This window comes from Hyperoodon ampullatus, assembly GCF_949752795.1.
Source record: "Hyperoodon ampullatus genome assembly, chromosome: 16".
Taxonomy (NCBI): Eukaryota; Metazoa; Chordata; class Mammalia; order Artiodactyla; family Ziphiidae; genus Hyperoodon; species Hyperoodon ampullatus.
This window is the reverse complement of record NC_136929.1, coordinates 38082924-38103493: the sequence shown is the minus strand read 5'-3', so window position 1 is coordinate 38103493 and position 20570 is coordinate 38082924. Positions and strand designations below refer to the sequence as shown.

The window sequence follows — 20570 nt, the reverse complement described above, 5'->3', positions numbered from 1 at the left end:
GAACTAACTCTAACATAAGGTTGACTAATCCCTGCTCTGAATTTTAATTGTAATTAAATGTATGCCATAAGTAGATCTCCTCATAATATTTAAATTATATTATTTAGTTCATTTAATACTAATTTATTAAATCATCATATTTTAGGGTAGTGTTGCCTGATTTAGAAAAAATAAAATACAGGATGGTTGCTTAAATTTGAATCTCAGATGAACAATGAATAACTTATCAGTCTAAGTATGTCCCAAATATTGCAAGAAACTGTGCAATATTGCAATATTTGGGACATACTTAGAAAAAAATATATTGTTTATATGAAATTCAAATTTAACTGGCTATCTTGTATTTTATCTGGCAACTTTAGAGTTATTAAAGTCTGGGCATCCATGTATTTGTCAGTCACACTAATCTGAATAATTCTCAATCCACTGACAGAAACGTGTGTCAAAATAGTGTTAAGGTTAATTTGGGACATTTGAGACAAGTATCTGTGGTTTCTCCAAAAATTTCAAATTATTTTAAAGCTCTAGACAATTTATTTCTCTTATTTATTTTTCTATATCAAGATAAAATAAAATATATTAGTTTGAATTTGAGTATAGATCTTTTATAATTAGTAATTTTTTTCCATGTTTTTCTTATGACATGGCTTTAGAATACTTCTAAAGGACTTCCCTGGTGGATCAGGGGTTAAGAATCCACCTACCAATGCAGGGGACACGGGTTCGATCCCTGGTCAACGAAGATCCCATGTGCTGTGGAGCAACTAAGCCCGTGTGCCACAACTACTGAGCCTGCGCTCTAGAGCCTGCAAGCCACAAGTACTGAGCCCGCATGCCACAACTACTGAAGCCCATATGCCTGGACCCCGTGCTCCACAACAAATGCCACTGCAATGAGAAGCCTGCACACTTCCATGAAGAGTAGCCCCCACTTGCTGCAACTAGAGAAAGCCCTCGTGCAGCTACGAGGACCCAATGCAGCCAAAAATAGAATAAAATTAAAAAATAATAATAATAATAAAGAATACTTCTAAGAGTTACTGAAATCAGTAAGCTCCTTATTTTTAGATACAGCTACTGATTTGCTTATCCATTTATCACTTTTAGCACTCTCAAATGATTATAAACACTGATATACAAAGAATATTTTTTTCCTTTAAGGCAGAACACATATCAGGGTTAATTAATGCCATTCCTCTTTACCCACCCTTAACAGAATGAAGCACATGGCAGCAGGAAGCTATGGAAATGAAATTCTTCGCAGCACACCAATGAAAGTTGACATTACCCTTCCTTTACACTAGGAGGCATATTGTTCCTACAGATTTTTCTACTATAACACTGAACATACTATTCAGTGACAAATTCGACAAGCTCAAATGCAACTGAATATTACTAACTACTTTTAGATATTTATGATAAATAAGTACTCAAAGCTAATTCTTTTTGGGATTAAAGTCACACTTGAAATTGATGAGATCTAAAACTTACTAGCAGAGAAAGCTTGTGTTCCTGCTGATTTTACAGCCATCTTTTAACCACATTAAGTAATAAAAGATAAAGTCATTTCATTGCAATCCTCTTAAAAATAAAATAGTAATGAAACAAAAAGTGTATTCTGAATAATTAATATTATAATAAATACTTTAAAATCATAAAGTGAACATAATTTATTTAAAGTGAAATAATGAATATACTGGAGTATAAATATGCTTTACTATATAAGTTTTTATCAGCCTTTAACAAATTGTGGTGTTTTGGAACTGCCCATCAGATATGATAAGTATGAAAAAAGTCACATGAAAAGAATTTAAAATATAAAGTATTCAGAATTTGAAACACATTTTTAGAATATTTTTCTTCTAAGGTATAACAAAGATTTTGCATTTCAAAATTCTCCATGGTAATTTTGAACACTTGACTGGAAACTTTTGCTAAATGTTTTGATTCTTCTACATATTTTCACTGTTTATTGATAATAATAACAATACAAAAATAATGATACCTGTAAACCAAGCCTGCAGTATGTGACAACAGCCCTGTGGACCCAGGGTCAATGAGTTAGATAAAAGGTTATTCTCAATCCACAGTCTGTGTTCTTAATCACAACTCCACAATGCCTCCCAAAAAAGCCAACACTGACTATGTATAGGACTCAAACCTCCCCCAAACTTTCAAATATCTTTTTGATTCTACCCCAATTTTTGTTGTCTTTGCTCTCACTCCACTCCACCCTCATCTTTGCCTGCCCTAAATGTTGTTTGTCATGACTTCCTTCTTGGACTATCTTCCAAGAAGATAATCCCTTGGAAGATAGTCCCTTGTCTACCTTCATAACTACATTTATTCCCCAAATTTCAGTCACCTTCTATGTTGTCAGTTTCCAGTTTCCAACTCAGAATCATATTCTTAGTTCCTAGATACATCTATCTAGGAACTTTGTACACCTATCCAAATTTTTAATTTTTTTTAGAATTGTTTCCTAAGCTGAGTTTTAATCTCATATTCTCTAATTTATTAATTGTGTAATTTTTCGGTAAGTCTAGCAAACTAAAATCATGGAATACCATCAAGTCTTTCTATTCTCTTATCTGCTGTATCCAATTAGAATGTATTCTATCCTCCCCATCATTCAAAATCTGGTCCAACCTATATCTCAATCCAGGTTCATTTCTTGTCACAGACTGGAACATTTGCATATTAACCATTTGTTGAGCATCTGTGTTTCAGACACTGTGCTAAGTGATTATTTATATCAAATAACTGTAGTTTCTATAACAATATTCTCAAAGATATTAATAGCCCCATTTTGGAGGTTAGGAAACCGAGACCACGTGGTGGAGCTAAGCATAACTGCATGTGACACAAAAATACTGAACTATTGACTGCTTACCCAACTAGCCATGACATTTCATAGCACCAAGCAACCTGCACTGTCAGTGGGTGCTCACACACACACACATGCACACAGAGGCACATGTACATATTTTATTTACTTAAACAATTTCTGTTTATCCAATGTCACTTGTTTAAAGTATCACTCTATAGAATCTTTATTGATTTCTTATTCAAGACTTATTCTATTTTAAAACCCACTTTTTTATGCTTATAATTGGCATTTATTCTAGTTCACTAATGTTATTGGTATCTAGTATCATCTTCTCTCTTTCAAAAATCAATATTTCTTTTTATTTTTTTGTCTTGCTTTTATGGTCTATAAAATGCTCATAGCCTGCCCCTCAGAGAAAATAAAATTGCAAAACAATTTCAGGAATTTTACAAGTTCCCGCAAACTTACTCAAGGACTCTCTTACCAAGGAACTCATATTAGAACTCTTGTTCTCACAGTAACTCAGTTTTTTTAAGTTTAGTGAACCTTGGCTTTAATGCCTGTCCCCAGAATCTAGCAGAGTACCTGACACATAGTAGCCTCTGCATGAGTGTTTACAGAACGAATAAACAAATGAATGAATCATGGAAAAGTCATGTGAATAAAGGATCTTAAATGACAGACCTTGAATTGTAAGATATTTCAGAATTACTAAGTCTTATATAAATTGTGGCAGACATACTCTAGTGTGACCCCTCAGGTTCCCAACCTCCTGGTGTCCATTACCATATGTATCCCCTTCCCTTGAGTGTGGGAGGAACCTGAGACTTGCTTATGACCAATAGAATATGGCAACAGTGATGGAATGTCACTCCTGTGAATATGTGAAGTTATGTAAGAATGCATGTTGCTACAAACTCACTCTAGAGACTGTCTCTCTAACTGCCCTTGAAGAAGTAAGCAGTCATGTTGAGAGGCACATGTGGCTAGCAGCTGAGGGTGGCCTCCAAGGGCTGAGAGCAGTCTCCAGCACACAGCCAGTGAGATAGTCTCAGTCCTACAACTGCAAGGAAATAAATTATTCTAATAATCTGAAAAATCTAGGAAGTAAATTCTTCCACAATTTAGCTTGCAGATGAGAAAACAACCTGGTTCACACCTTGATTGCAGGCTTTTGAGACCCTGAGCGGAGGACTCAGCCAAGGCACGTTCAGACTCCTGATTTAAAGAAGCTGTGAAATTATGAATGTGCATTGTTTTAAGACACTAAGTTGGTGGTGATTAGCAATAGAACATAGATGGTAGATAGATAGATACATATATACATGCATAAGAGATGAATAGATGTATATTTTGTTTGTGATCTACATGGCTTAATCTAGAAATGTTCTGACCTCTCTGATTTTAAGGGGAAAGTAGTTAGTAATAGATAGTTTTAAACTTACATTTAGAAAAATATATTTAATAAAGCAAAAAATTAAAGTTTTATAGCATTAAAAAATCAAATTTTGTTATTTTATTGTCTTTTTTCCCCCTTAAACTCAAAGCACAGTAGGATTGATTACTTTTTCTCTATACCATTCTCTGAGGAACTCTAGATTCATTAACTCATGGGCCACTATTGTGGGATCACCCTGAATTGATTACAAAAATCCCATGGGGAAATGAACATAACAGGTGACAATATGAAGTCTCTGAACAATTTTCTTTGGGTTAGTATAATTAGTTCAACCCAAGCTATGTATAAAAAAAATAAACATAGTTCATAAAAATTATTGTATAAAATACTGTGCCCCCAAAATCAAATTCATGTTGAATTCCCAAAGCATATTATGGTTAGTGATTTTTTTCTTGAAGGTTAGGATTAGTACAATTTCTTAGGACTGAAAGTTGATAGGGTAATTATGTTTTTTTTCTGTATTTTGCTGGAGTATTTTTAAATTTTATTATCTTGATTTTTTTCTCCCCAAAATGACAGCCTCATTTAAAATCTCATACCCAAATATTTTAAGTTCTCCTTTTCTTAACATGTGTGTCCTATATCTTTAAGACTGACAGGAAAAAATATTTTTAATACAGTTTCTTACTTTATTTTAAGAATGATTTTTTTTCTCAGCTCTGTATCAGGTGCTTTCCATGAAAATTACAAAATAAAAATCTAATTTGACTACATTATTAAAATTGTGGAAAATACAGACAATTAAAAAGAAATTAATACTCCAAACTGAAGATAACCACAGTTAACATGATATAGGACTTCCTAGGTTTATTATTTGTTTATTTGCTTTATCTTGATAGAACACTTAATTTGACTGTATATTCATGTGTTTGTGAAATATTATTTTTTTAGTCAACAAATATACATTGCTTTCCTACTATATTCCAGATACTGTTATGCCTGGAGAATAGAAAGGTGAACAAATAGTCTTTAGAGATTAATGAGAGGGACAATTGTGAATCAACTAATCTCACAGATTCTCCTTAAGGAAAAGGTATAAGTACCATGATAAAGAAAAATTGTTCCAATGAAAAGAGGACTAAATAAGACTAAGTAAGACTCCACATATATGAGCTCTATCCTTGACTCACAAACTATGAAACTTAGGCCAAGCACTTCTCTTTTTACTCCTCTGTATAAAATAATTTTATACTGTGTAGGCTACGAGGTCCTATTAAGGTCGAGTTTTCATTAGCCCAGTGCCAAGTAATCCTTGCAGAAGTAGTTATTTCACAAGTTGTTCATCTTACAACTCATCTTAGTAATATTCAATGTCTCAAACTTCCTCTTAAAAATGAGATTAGTGCCCTCAAATTTAAAACTTAATGTCAGTGATGACTATATTGTATTACACACTGTCTTAAAACCTGTGCACATTGCAGGTGATTTCTCTGAATAGTAAAAGCCTAACCTGTGAAGTTAAGCGCTCCCGAGTTCATATTATGCCTCAGCTACTTGCTAAGTAGTTTAGAAAAATAATTTACTTATAATACTATGTAACTTGCAATATTGGCGTGGAATCATAAACAATATATTAAAACATTTACTAACATTCCTGACTCATAAGTAGACCTCAGTAAATGTTACCCATAAATACACCAGGTATCAGAACTATCCTTAGTGAGAAATTCACCAGCTGAATTCATACACAGTCCAGATAGAGGTAGAAGCATATGACAGGCAGGGCTTTAATAATATAAATACAATCTGAAATTTTGAACGTCATTAAACAGCAGAAAATCCTTAAAATTAACATTTAAAAGAAAAACAGACGAAAAAATAAATCCATTCATGATTCTCAATGGGACAGGATTAGGACCTAATTCTGAATTAGTGGTAATAAGCTGCTCCTGATCTGATTACATAATTGTTTTTGTTTCTTTTTAACTTGGTGAAATTCCTTCATGACTCTATCTATATGTCTTAAAAATTAAAATCCTCAATTGAAAATTCCCCTACTATTTTCTTAGAATTAATGGTTTTATTGAGTTTTACATGGAGGGCACGATCATATTAATAAGTTAACTTTTTAAGGAAATATGATTAATTCTGTTATTTGGGAATGGGATAAATCTTTTTATGCAGAAAAACTGACAAAACTCACTGCAAGAAATACTGCATGTGTGTGTGCCATTTGTGGGACAGTTGGCTAAGTATGCACTAGGACTCAGAAATGCCTAGAACATAGAGACACTATCTCTTTGGTTGCCAGAGGGCTACATTAAATCCTAAAGATATATTAAAGCTTAAGTTTCCAAAAACTCCCCCACATGATACCGTTTGTATTAATTTCTTTAAAAAATGCATAATGAAAAAAGTTACTATGAAATTAGTACTAAATTTTAATTATTTTTGAGAATCATTATATTTGAAAAACTAGGAATCCATACAGATATAATACTTAATAACTCTATAGATAATACAAATTTATATGGATATTGCATGATTGCTATAAAATCATGACTCTTCAAGAGACAGACAGAAAACACCACTGAAGACAATGGAAATGGTTTAGATCTACATAGAAAGATTACTGTTGAAGATTATTGCTTCAATTACTCTGTACCTTACTCCACAAATTCTTCAAAGTTAATTACAAAATGTGACTACAGAATTTTAAGCTAATATATCATAATATTATACTAGTATGAATTACTGTTTAGTTATGGATCTCAGTGTTTCTAGGCTAGTCTAATGAATTCTCCTCTAGACGTTTGCAAAAGAGGTTAAAATTAAAGTCTCTTTAAATATCAAAAGAAGTGTTAGCCTCCAGGGGCCCTCTGGGCTCCACCTTTCCTTATCTGACTCTTATCCTTCCTTCCCAATCATGAATAAGGATGGCTTCTCCAGCAAGGAGCACTGTTCCGGTTTAACACATTTTTATGAAAGTGATTCTTTTGGGTGAAGTCACTGTGTTGAGTTGAATGTTGGAGTGTGCATCTTCCCTTGCGTCTTTTTTTCCATGTGACAGGATTGGTAAAAATTCTGGGGAGTTCTTCAAGCAGGCTTGAAAGTTTTCCCCCCACCTCCAGCTTTAGAATCTCTCATGTCTTCTCCTATTTGGCAGTTTGCCCAGTGCTATTTTCCAGGTTTAAGAAATTGTTGGGTGAGTAACTGCACCTATTAGATAAAGTCCTGGCGTAGGGCAGCTTAGCTTAATCATATATATATATTTTTTTACTTCTGTGAAAATAACTGGTGAACGATATAGACAAGTCCTAAAACCATTTGTGCCAGTGTGTTTAAAATAGAGCTTTCCTGTCTTGATTTTGGAGGAGGCCCAAAGACCAGAGGAGCCAACCACTGCCATGTGCAGAAGAGGTGGTCAAGAACCAGTTTTGGGATCCTTGCCTTAATGCCAATAAGAGATGTTTTAAAATTGGAGAAGGGGAAGTTACAGACTAGGAAATCTGTTTAGAAAGAGCTGTCCTACATATCCAAACTCTTTTTACAAGTACAGCAAATGTTGAGACAATGAAACCACAGGTTCAATGGTCCTTAGACTAATCAGAACCAAGAAATCTAAGGAGAATTTTTGACCAGCTCAGCCAAATGCTGTGAGATGAGTATCCAGTCTACTGGATATGGCCTGACTTTCTGGATACATGAAGTCAAAAGATGCATGTATGTTTTCCTTATGAGACCAAGAAAGAGGACATGAAAGATTAAGAACCAGAGCTGGTACGGAATTTGCTTAGATTTTCCTAAAAGATTGGCTGAGAAAAACTTCAGCAGATAGAAGATGCAAATGTAGCTCCATATGTCAATGAGAAAAGAACCACCTATCAGAAAAACCTGCAGAGATGGGAGCACAACTTGAGAGGGTGCATATGTACAAAAGATCTCCCACCACTACCCTGAAATCAAAGAGTCAGTTTAAAATCCTAGAAGGCAGACAACACCAATGCTGGATTACCACAACAGGACTAGTTCAGAAAGTCCTTTCATGCTTTTTACCTCTTCTTGGTATTTCTACTTCAACCATAGAATTGCCAGAGGCACTTTAATATCTAAAGCAGTGAGAGAAAGAGCTAGGACATTACAAAAACGTCACCCTAACCCCATTTCACACTATAGACAAGTTTGAAGCAGGCCAAGGTGAGTTAGAAAAAACTTTTAATTCAAATCAAACAGAAATTATGATCATTACTTTGGACTGGACATAATAATTATTGAATTGGACTTCTAATTTTTAAGTAAAGTGAACTAGTTAGTGATTTGACAAAAATAATAATAGCATGAACAAAAAGGATATAGCATTTGCCCAAAATTTTCTTCAAAGGCCGAGGAAGAAGTACCCTCACAGGGCTTACCTGGAATGTATAATGATTTCTGAGGTGAGGTGTGAGTTTGTTGGAAAATAAAGGATTTTGTCAGTCTCATCCCACTCATTCCACTCTTTCAATGTATTGGTTTAAAAAAATCATCCAAAATTAAAATAGACAAAAAATGTAAAACCCCACATCATTATCACTACTCTTCATACTTGTTTTAATTGCCATGTTATATATATATATATATGTGTGTGTGTGTGTGTGTGTGTGTGTGTGTGTGTGTGTGTATGTATACGTGTGTGTGTATAGTCTTCATTGGAAAAGAGCATTCCACAGGGCACTTTTTTCTTTTTCTTCATTGACTATGTTCCACTTAACTATATTTAATCAATTCTAAAATGTAAAACTGTCTTTCCATTTTAATATCTTTGACATCTAGATGTCTTTCATAAAACGGCTTCTTGCAATTGTATCTGCAGCATTTTTTCTTTTTTCATGGTTCATAAAATAAAGATGCACCAAAGAATTTAACAGCCAATATATCAAGCACATTGGACTTGAAATATTTCAAAGAATATTACAACAACAATAAAGGCAGCCAAAAACAACTGAATGTCCATTTACTTGCTCCCCAGAATGCCTGTCAAAACTCAAGGGCACAACAAAAAACCAGAAGAAATCCAAGCAAAGTTTTTAAGAGGACTCACCAGAGTTGGGATCAGAGTTGCCATCTGCTTCAGTCCTCTTGTCCGGAGAGGCCTGGTCATAGAATTCGTCCTGTGGCTGAACCAGAGGAAGAGGGTGTGAGATCATGGTTCCACTACCCACCGGCTCGTGGTCTCCTAGACCACTGTCACTGCAGCTTTCCTGGGAGCCATCAGGGAGATGAAAGGTAACCCGGCGCTGCGACTACAAAGAAGACCACAGGACACACCGTTAACATCCTTCCCAAAGGAAGTGGAGGAGGAACGCAAGCAAAGCAACTTTAACACACAGTACAATGTCGAGGCAGAATATATAACAGTTGGAACACAGCTGGAAACAAACATTTATTATTTGTCGTTTCCTATGACATATCCAATTTGCAAAATACAAGAAAGAATTTCAATGTTGTAAAATTCAAAACAAAAAACTTGTATACCATTGAAAGTTGTAGAAAGAAAGGCAAAAATGAATATATATATATATATATATGCTAATGGTCAAAGCTATAAAATATTTTTAAATAAGCAGAAATACAAAAATGTTTGTTTCATAGATTTGAATAAATGCATAGATAATGCAACACAACATTCCATTTCTTTTGAATGACCCAGTATTGTGTTTACTTGAGGCTTTTAAGGTAGCTTTTACAATGAAGTCATTACTGTCCACTGGCCCAGATATTGCTACCAGTCATTGGTTTTAGAATATCCCTGTTGAAAGGTGTTTGCAATCCTACTTTGGCATCTATTTACACAATGTCACCATCAGAAGTGACCTAAAATATGTACATAGGTACTTTAATAAATTTTAGTATTTTAGAAAAATTGTGCCTTTCAGCACAGATCACTGCTTAGTTTTCTTGGTAAATATTCTTTTAGCTGATATAATCTATGATATAAGAGAACATTTACAGGTGTGTATGCCTTACAGAATTATGTGAGAGTAGTAAATTTGTGCTGTATGTCTGACTACACGTAATTTCCATTTTACTTTGATAACCAAAAGACCTTTTAATATCTCTTTGCATGTGACTACTTTTACTCAGATTTAATAAAATTATGAATATATAAATAATAAATATATAATATATGGAGATACAATGTATAACCATTATTTTATCTTACCTAATATTTGTGTTTTCAAGAGACAATTTATAAATTGCATCCATTTCAAAGAAAACAAATGTAGAGACAAAATGTTATAGGTAGAAATACTGCTATTCTATAAATGTATTTCTTATAGACTGACAATAGAATATAGCCTATTTTCTGTGAGTCACTCATTCAAATCTAGATCAGAGTCATAATGGAGAAGAGCTGATACCACTTTATTGCTGTTCAATGACCTATGTGAAATGATTTGATAGTTTAGTACATTTTAAATGAACTATTGTAGACATCATATAAACTATAATCATAAATGGTCCTAATTGAGTCTACTGTAGCACATTGCACCTTCAAGCACAACTATCTCACGACCATTGTTCCCTCCTCAATAGAGTTTGAACCGTGCCTAGGTAAGTGCTACCTAATATGCAAGCAAACTTGAATATTAACATCTGAAATGCATTTCTACTTTTAAGGGAAGGTCATGTTACTGATTTTATTTATTACAGTGTTTCCTCTCCCAGGTGAATTTAATCCTTGAGGGAATAATTACACAAGTATTCTCTGTTTCTGTTTTAACATGCACTTAATTCATATTAAGTGTATGCTTTTGTAATAAAGGACAGTGACCAGGCTGCCTACAATACATAATTGCCAAACATCGCTTTTAAAGTGATTGGCCTACTAAAAAGTCCATAGTTTTAGTGACTAAAGTATCTTTGGTGGTACCTCTGGAGGACTCTCTCTTAGTTATAGCTTAAGTGAATAAAAAGGAAGTCAAAACATAAGAGAGACAATGGAACAATCTGAATGATTCTGCAATCTTCATAAAGCATTTCTGGGAGATGCTTATAAGGCAATATAAAATATTTGCTTCATAGACAGAAGGAAAAAGGAAAATTAACATCTGTGATATTCTTCTAAACTGTTTTAATTACAATAGTTTTTTTCCTAGGAAATGTCCAAATCTGCCACATCAGTTATATCTAAATCCAGTAGTTCTCATAGTATGATTGGGCACCTACTGGTACATAGTTTGGTGTTAAAATTACTCTGAGAATAATAAGGAAATTATTTTTTAAACTATTTCAAACACAACTTGTTAGATTCTATCTCACGTATACTATACTATGATATTTCTTTACCACTTTATAATTGAGAATAACAGATATAAATCTAGTGTAATTTATTGGCTGTAAGACCCTTTAAATTAGTGTAATATAATGTTTAAACTACTGTGGCTTACAGAAATATTTCCTAATAAATTTGACTCAGAGATGTTTAAGTCTTAATTGGCAAAATTGAGCACAATTTATCAGTCTAATGGGAGGAAGGGGTGGTGATGCATATGGGCTAAGAATGACAACATAGATATTATAGTATGAAGCAAATTGATCAAGCAAATCAATATTTAATTTATCATCATAATGACTGATGCAAGTGGAATAATGTTTGGAATATCAAGATAGAAGGAGAATATTTGAATTAATTAAAGTGAAGGAAAATGAGAATCCACGGTACATTATGAAACAGGAGTTGTGGGTGTCATCAAGGAATACAGTACTTATTCAGGTTTTGCCCAAGAGCACCAGATGAGGAGCCAGAACCAGATCTCCTCCCTGGGAGTGCTTGCTCAGTAGAGCCTGGCCCTGGACAAGGACATTATGTCTTTGAAGGAGTTCTTGGTGACATTATGTCTTTGAAGGTGTTCTTGGCATTGTAAAATGGAGAGAGCAGTGCCTTAAGCAGAGGAGTGTTGTAAGGCTCAAACAGATAAAATAAGAAGTGTTCTTGTTATATAATACATGACACATAGTAGGTACTCAATAAAAGGTAACTATAATTCTCAAAATTAATAGCTTTTAACCTCTGGGGTTATCAGTGTTTAGCAGTTATAAAGATGCGATTCCTTCACCCCAGAAAAAAATATTGTTCTTTGGGAAGAGACCTGCAGAATCTTGGCATGCCTCACAATGTGCCTGTAGGTGTGTCATCCCAGAGCCTCTCTGAGGGGAAGTTGCTCTTGGGTGGAAGTGAGGTATGAAGATCAACAGTTTAGAACACATGGTTTCTCCTCAGAGAAAGTGAAGGTTTTCCCACTATTCTTTCAAGAAACCTATGATTGTATATTCAAAGTGAGAGAGAACTTTTTCCTTATAGTCTCTGGGAATTTTGCTTTTGGGTTATCCCCATGGAAAGGAGCCCAGTTTGGGTTATAAATATAGTGAAACCCTGCCTGACTGAATTGGGACAACACATGTTATCATGAGACTACTTCAGACTTTCCAAAGACTGGGCACTTACATTTTGTTTCCCTGTATCTATTTCTTACACATTCCATTTTCCTCCCATGGGAAACATTATTATTATATTTGGCTAAGTCTGGTTGACAGTTTGAATGTCACATTTGTTTATTTGATTTATCACTGACAGGTTAGCTCCAGGTCCCAGGCTGCCCCGAGGAAGAATAATATGGGAACAAGAACTACTATGGCTGTTCCATGTTATTTTACTTTGGGACTGCTGATATGGATTCTGACCAAGCGAAGCTTCCATCAGAGACCCTATACTCTATGCCAGCATAAAGTGCCATGCATGCAAATACAGGTATGTCCAGGATACTGTAAGTTGGAAGATGCCACACTGGTTAGGTCTGAGAAACATCACCAAGAACTTTTACAATATTTTTTCTTGTAGGTTAGTATGAAAGAGAGGGAAAATTCAAGATGCCCTGAGAAGACACACATGTTCCTATGTTGGACCTGTTTTCCAAGAGTCACTGAATGAGTCAGCTAAGAAATCTTAATCATTGCTTTAATGCTACTCTTGTGTGTGTCTTACTGATACAGGATATTATTCACCAATGAATGTTTCACATTCAAGCCTACAATCCCAGTCCCATTAATCTAGATAGATTCCCATGTGCAAAGATTTAGTAGTAAGGTACATTGAGTCTTTGCATAAAATAGCAAAAATGTAAAAAGAGTGAAATGTCTAATAGGTAACTAATAAATTATGTAATAGCATACAACTGAATCATTCACAATACTTAGAATAATGTTAATGTTTATTGATGTAGAAAATATTTATAATCTATTGTTAAGTGTAAAAATGAGGTTTGTAAAGATTTTACTGTGTTGAATTGCATTCCTGTTCATGTGCTTTAGGGTGTGAATATGTGTAAGCTAAGATCTGACTATGCATGCACTAAGGGTTTAAAGCGGTGTTGTTTGGTCATGGAATTATGATATTTAAAATTTTTATTATTTTGACTACACTAAAGTTTCCACACATTGTCTTTGTAATATTAGAACATATGCTAAGTTTTAATACTTAAAATTGTATTCCTCTTCATCACTTATAGCAAAATAGAACTTAGTCCAAGAGAAAGAAAAAACCTGATAGACAGTAGTTGGGCTTGTTCTTGAGCTAAGGAATGTCAGACAATCTTCTATCACTGTGTTTCTATCCTAACTTTCATTTTTTTACTTTCTTTACCTAGCTTTTTAATAGTTGCAATTAAAGATCCTTATCTTTTCCTCAAATCACAAGATAACATGAATATAGGACTAGACCAATTATTATAAGTCAAATAAACAAATTTACCAGTTAATGACTGACATTTAAATAATTATTTTTTGGAAAATTATAAATTGATTTTATGGAAGTAGTAACAAAGTGCTACAGAATTGTTTAAATATGGTTTAATTTGTAGAAAATTCTTTAAATACCTTTTTAAGGAAACATTTTGATTTAGTTCCTTTAATCACATTTAAAAAATAATATATCATCTATATATCTATCTAATCTCTAAATAGTAAACACACACACACACACAAACACATCAGCCAGCAATTACTTATGATGAAGTAAAAGACAAAAAGTGTTAAATTTCCATATATGAACTTTTTTGCTTTATCTCAGCATTAAATCTGAAGATATACTTTTTCTTTATTTGAAATAATATTTTCATATATAGTTCTTCTCAAAGTAGCAAAGAAAATCATACCAAAAAGGGTTAAAAAAACTTTGGAAACTGGAAACTGCATTTTAATTCAAATATTTCTTATAACATTAGTTAGAAGCATTTTGTTCTTTCTTATTTTTAAAAGAAATTTTCAATTGAAAATTTAAGAGTAATAGTTTAGAGTATAGTCTTAAGTTGCAAGCTATGGAAAGAGGAATTTTTAAATGACAAAAGAACACATTTTCAGCTAAATCCACTGATTCAATTCAATAGCAAGTTCCTCAATAGCTTCTTGCCATCTAAAATCAATGTGTACTCTACCTCTTAATAAAATCCAGAATCAAGTAAAACTTATAGAGGTTTAAAAGGTAAATTAAATGCAACCCAAAAAGCAATCTATGGTTACAGTTTAATTTGCTGTTACTTAATACTCACAGGCTTGACTGAAGGGAAACATATTAATACACACATGTTCTTCTTATTCATGTTTGAGCACTCTCATCAAGAAACTAAGAAAGAAGCTAAGAAATAGTTTTTTAGGACAAAATTATAAGGAACATTTAAACTGGTGATAAATGAAACATTTTGAGCACAAAATTATTTTATAATGAGTCATTTTATTATTTGTTACTGGTAAATTGAGTTACTCTCCTATCCTGTTGATTGGAAATAGTTGGGTTGGCCAAAAAGTTCATTCAGGTTTTCCATACCATCTTATGGAAAAACCCAAACGAACTTTTTGGCCAACCCAATACTTATGCTAAATGGTTCTGCTAATGAAGTATTTGTGTATGTTTTTTAAGCTGGAAATTATTTAAGGATTTTTCTAGTCTCTTTTAACCTGTTACATTTATTTCAAATGAGGAAATTAGGTAAAGTCTTTTGTCTATATAGGTTTCACTGGGAACAAAACCCACATTTTCTGATATTCAACATAAAGGCCTATTCATTCATTCATTCATTTAATAAGTAATTTTTGAGAGCCTATTTGTGTGATTCATTAAAGAAACCTCAACTAAAACTGGAAGCAGGACAGGTCTATAGGGGGAGATCTCACGTGCCACAATTCATAGTCAATTACTCCAAACAGGAAGAGACCCATGCTTACATCTCCCACAGTAAGTCGTCTCCTACTTTACTATTCTGGGGAAAGATGAAAAGTTCTCTGGCCCCTGGATAGCCCAGCCAGTCAGAGACTGTAGCAGTCCAACCAATGAGAAGCCTTCATACTTTGGACCCCCAGCTTCTTTGAATGGACTCTGGTTACTACAGTTCTTCCCGACTCTTCCCTTTTCCTGTGAAGCCAACCTCCCCTTCCTTGTTCTCTGGATTTGCCTATGATCCACCATAGTTTGCATAACCTGAATTGTAATTCTTAGGCCTATTTCTGTATAAACTCACTTAAGCTGGTAGAATAACTGGTTGTTACATTATTAAAGCTGATGTACTATGTGCTAGACACCGTCCTACCTGCTAAGAACACAATGGTGAACAAGACAAAAACTGTATCACACAACTTCCTAGAAAGTAGAATTTTCTTAAGCTATTCCCTAACAGTTCTGAGCATGCTTTTGATCAGCACCTGTGTCACCTTTTTTATAATTTGATTCCCTTCTAATGCTTGCAAACTATGCAGACTTAAGCAAGGTCAATGCATGAATAGACCTTCACTGTATTAATCAGCAATAACCTAGGGAGAAAAAAAGGGAAGAGGAGCGTATTCTGAATTTATGCCAAACAATCCCCAGGTCTGTTACCATCCTAAGATTGGAATTCATTGTCAATTTGTGAAAATAAAAAGGATAAAAGAGTAACTGAGACTGTTAGAGTAGGCTATTCTTGACTCGAATACAGAATCATTCACTATGCATATCCTTGAACAATTTTTTCCTCTAGGTAGTTGGAGAAATGTTAACAACCTCAAATAAGAGTTGATGAAATCAAAACCAGCAAGTTTTTTCTGAAGAACATATATGCTTGACATTTTATGAGTTTATGATGAATATTTTCTGAATGAAGATGATTTACTCAGAACACAACTAGGAAACCTAAAGGGGATTCAGCAGAAATTAAGTATCTTTGTCCATCCTCCAAAGATGCTTTCCTGTGGGAAAAATTCTCTGTCTCCCCAGAAAGAAGTTTGCAGGGAGTGTTCCCTGTTTTAAAAGTAGCAAAATGAAACATGATAATGATCCACTAGCAGTCATCATTTCCTTCTTTCCTCTTCAACATTTACATTTCAGAATATTTGGAAGACAAATAGGAAGGTTTAGTTTTTGCTGGAGAAAGATGTATAACAACTTCACTGACCTAGGTGATGGATGTAAAGGTGTCAGCATCTTTAAAATGAATTTTTGATTCCTAGCATTATCCATGCTACATAAACTAGGACTAGGGTGCAGATGATAACTGACCATAAAAAGTTGAATAGCATTTTCAGGGGAAATGGGGAATGCTTGTCTATGCTATACTTACTGCTCTGTTAACCAGTTTGCTATCTGCTGCTAAGCAACTGCTTCATTTCAGGATAGAGTTTTTGTCTTTTGTTCTAACTTCAGTACTCAATTGCATGTTTAGTGTAGGAAGCTTGTTTCAGTGTGTGTGTGAAACTCACAGTAACTTAAACTTAGCCTGTTTCCTTTACTTGGTAAATGTCTTATTGTGAAATGAATTCCTTGAATTTAAGACATATTTTTTGTGCTTTGTAAGTAAAGTGCATTGAATACTGCATTGGACTTCATATGGCTGCAAGACTCGTGTTAATGACATATGATGAAATTTTTAGTATAATTTTATTTTTATTTCCTTTGGATCTCAGTATGATCTGTGAGAAAGTCAGGTAGCATTTCTCCCCACATGCAAAAACAATTGATAACTTTAAGGAACTTGAGAGAAAAATAACTTTTTTGTACTGTTTTTGGGTGTAACCTTGGTGCTTGAATTTAAATATGTGAAAAAAACATAAAACAGGAATCTCCTCCCTACATCATTTTCCACTGTGGGACACCAGAGAAAGGGAAAAGGGTTAGGAACAAGTTTCCTCCTTGGTTTGCTGGCATCACCCCACTCTTAAGTTTCTTCTAGGGTCCAAAGCAAGTGGAGAGGATTAAGAATTGTCAGCATTGTTGGTTATTTTGCTCCTTATAAGTCTTATTTGGTTCCTGTTATCAGAAACACCCTCAACCTATTTCTTACAGTTAAATGTTGCCCAGTAGGAATGCAGCACTCTGAGCATACAAAATATAAAATGGCTATATTAAACAGGGGCAGCTGCTTCTGAAACTACAAGCAGAATTCTTTCATCTATAAATTATATGTACAGAAATAGGAAAGAAACAACTCAGCAAGAGTCCTTTCCAATTTAGTTTTCTAGTATAAACAAATCCATGTGATGCAGGAAGTTACCCTTACCATATTTACAAAATCTGCATACATGATAGTCATAGTCATTTAATTAGAAATTCCACTAAGTTATCACTGTTGTTAAATAAAAATACAGAACCCACTGATATAGCATGTGGTCTTTTACCAAGTGAGCTTTCTTTGGATAATAAAAAAAATCACTAAAAATATGCATCAGATCTGTCAGTATTGTTAACAGAAATAGAGTCTGATTTGGTGTTTAGGATTCAAGAATTCTTCTCAGGTAATATTAGCACAAGTGACAAAAGAGGTAATGGGCATCTCCCTAGCATTCCCCTCTGTTAATAATTCTCAGTACAAAATAAGACTTGTAAAACAAAAATAGACCATATTTTCTTTAAGTTGCATTTTTCAAAAGGTAGTCCTTAGATTATACTTATATACTATATTATATTATATTATAATTATCTTCAGACAATGGGTACTTGACTCAAAAGAGTTTGAACATGCATGCACACACTTTAAACCTCCCTTGTGTATTCAAGCACAAGATCATAATTTCCTAGTAAGAGTGAAAACTAGTAATCCAAGGCTTTACGGGGCAAATCATGTTATTTCATATTAAAGAATGAAACACAAATGGAGAGGCAGAAGAAGCAAGAAGCAATCTATATAAATTCTCTAGGAAATACTATTATTGTACAATGATAGGCTGTTTAAAAGTCCTCATGATAGTTTGATAGTTTGCACCTAAAAAGTGGTATGATCTGTCTCAATGGACCTTGTGTCAAACACTGCAGTTTCATTTTATTTATTTAACTTTTTGTGTTATTTTTTGTAGTATAAAGAAGAATGTTAAAACTTTTTAGAAGCAGTGAAGGAATAAGAAGTTATTTGAACTAGTCCTCACACACGTAAAGCATATCTGTCCCTGACAGTCTATGGATTACAAATAATTCTGAGCCATCAATCATATCTTCTTCAACAAAAAAGAAAAATGGTGATGGGAATGATATTGCTGGAGGAGGAGCCTCTTTCTAGTCTATGATTCATATGATTAGTATATGGAGAGTGTTCTATAACTATTAATTACTACAAGAGTCGTCAAAAGAATCAGCCATGATAAAGAACTCAGTCCTCACAGGCAGGTTAATGGGGGGACTGATTTGCATGGGGAAGGTGGATAGTGGGACATAGTCTACAGAACATAAGTATAGGTCCAGGTTACACTTAGAGGATATGGAAATGTGTGTGCACAGGAACAGAACATGACCCTGATATTATTGACCAACTATTGAATTCTCTTTTCTAGGTCCTCTTATAAACATGACCCATATTGCAAAATGTTTTTCCGGAATGGGAAAGGGTGAAGCAGAGCAGATAGGGAAGAAGTTGTCTTTGGCCATAAAAAGCACACAAATAAGAAACAGGCATCCCTGGAATTTCGTCTGAAATCTTGGACTCATTGGTAAATCATCTCACAGGTGATAGATAGATAGATAGATAGATAGATAGATAGATAGATTTTGGATGGCTAGCTATACTCTAAAAATCGGTGTCTGTATTAACTATCAAATTTTAAATAATTATTAGGAACTTCATTTATCCTTTGTAATTATATGGTGAAAAACACTTGTATTGTGAAAGAAGCATTTTCTAATTTTGTCATCTTTTAGTTCTCTTAAAGGACATCAATGAAAATATTGTTTGCAGTTGAAAAATTTTTGACTAGGAATATGTGATACTCAAGTCATATTTCTTTTTCTCATAGTAAGGAAGAAAATTGGAGACTTTAAAAATATATCTACAGCATATACATAAACTCATGTATGTGTATTTATATATAGATGATGCAAAACTTATGCACCAACTCCAACACAGACTGACACGCTGCACGTGCCTTAGCATATGAAATTTTCCTATTCTTAGACAAGGAAATTGTCAAATATATCCAAGATCTTTGCTATATTTATCAATGTTGAAAATGAAATCTAAATTTTATTAATTGAATCTGAGAAAACCTGAATTAATCTAGACAAATCTGATACCATTGCATTCCAGAAAGAGTCTCTTCCTGGTTATATTTAGTGCCACATAATATATAGCTTCACCCGGTGACAAAAATTAACTTGTTTAGCAATGATATTTCATTGAGTGTAGAATTCACCATATAAAATTGTGATTATAAGATGAGGAAAAACATTTTTTAAATAAATGGAAATTGTATAAAATATCTAATTCTTTAAGGAAGAATTAGTTAATAATTAAAATAGTGATGTCACTATGCTTTTAGAGATTTAGAGTTTGTGCTCTTGAACTGTTTTGTGAACCTACGTGGCATTATATTGCAGAGTCTCAAGATACCAACCGTTGGACCTTTTATTATCTGACTTTACTTTTTGAAACAACTAAAAGCTGTCTGTAATGATGAACAATAGCATTTTACAAAGAAGGCAAGATTACAAAATAATATGGCACATTTTCTTCGGTGGTTTAAAACCTAACTTTGAGCACAATTACAAAAGAGGAGTTCCAAAATATTTTGAGAAATGATGATACTCAGTGTAGGAACGGAGGAGGGTCAATTTGAAGGACAGCATTCCTCTAAGTACATGATTTCTCTTTCTTAGCTAAAAGTCACTCTCAGCTTTATTCTCAGCTTATATGCAGGAATGTTCTTTTTGGATCTAAATTTAGAAAGAATATTGCAGGCGGTCTGGTATGAGAGAATGAAATGAATGGGTATGGTCTTCATAAGGGGTTTTGAATTACAGAAATCTGAGAAAAACCTTATGAAGCAATCTTGCTACATATGTATTGAGCAGTA

General features: G+C 33.8%; 1 protein-coding gene across 4 annotated transcripts in view; it reads right to left on the bottom strand.

Moving 5' to 3' along the window:
* Positions 1-20570, bottom strand: part of PCDH9 (protocadherin 9) — a gene marked incomplete at both ends in the record, with an annotated part of 987287 nt that overhangs the window by 333152 nt on the left and 633565 nt on the right. For 2 of the 4 annotated variants that reach the window (XM_079721672.1, XM_079721673.1), the window contains one exon: positions 9310-9511. In XM_079721672.1, coding sequence (XP_079577798.1) covers positions 9310-9511 — 202 coding nt within the window. The remainder of the gene's footprint in view (positions 1-9309; positions 9512-20570) is intronic. The other 2 variants (XM_079721674.1, XM_079721675.1) reach the window with 1 other exon arrangement.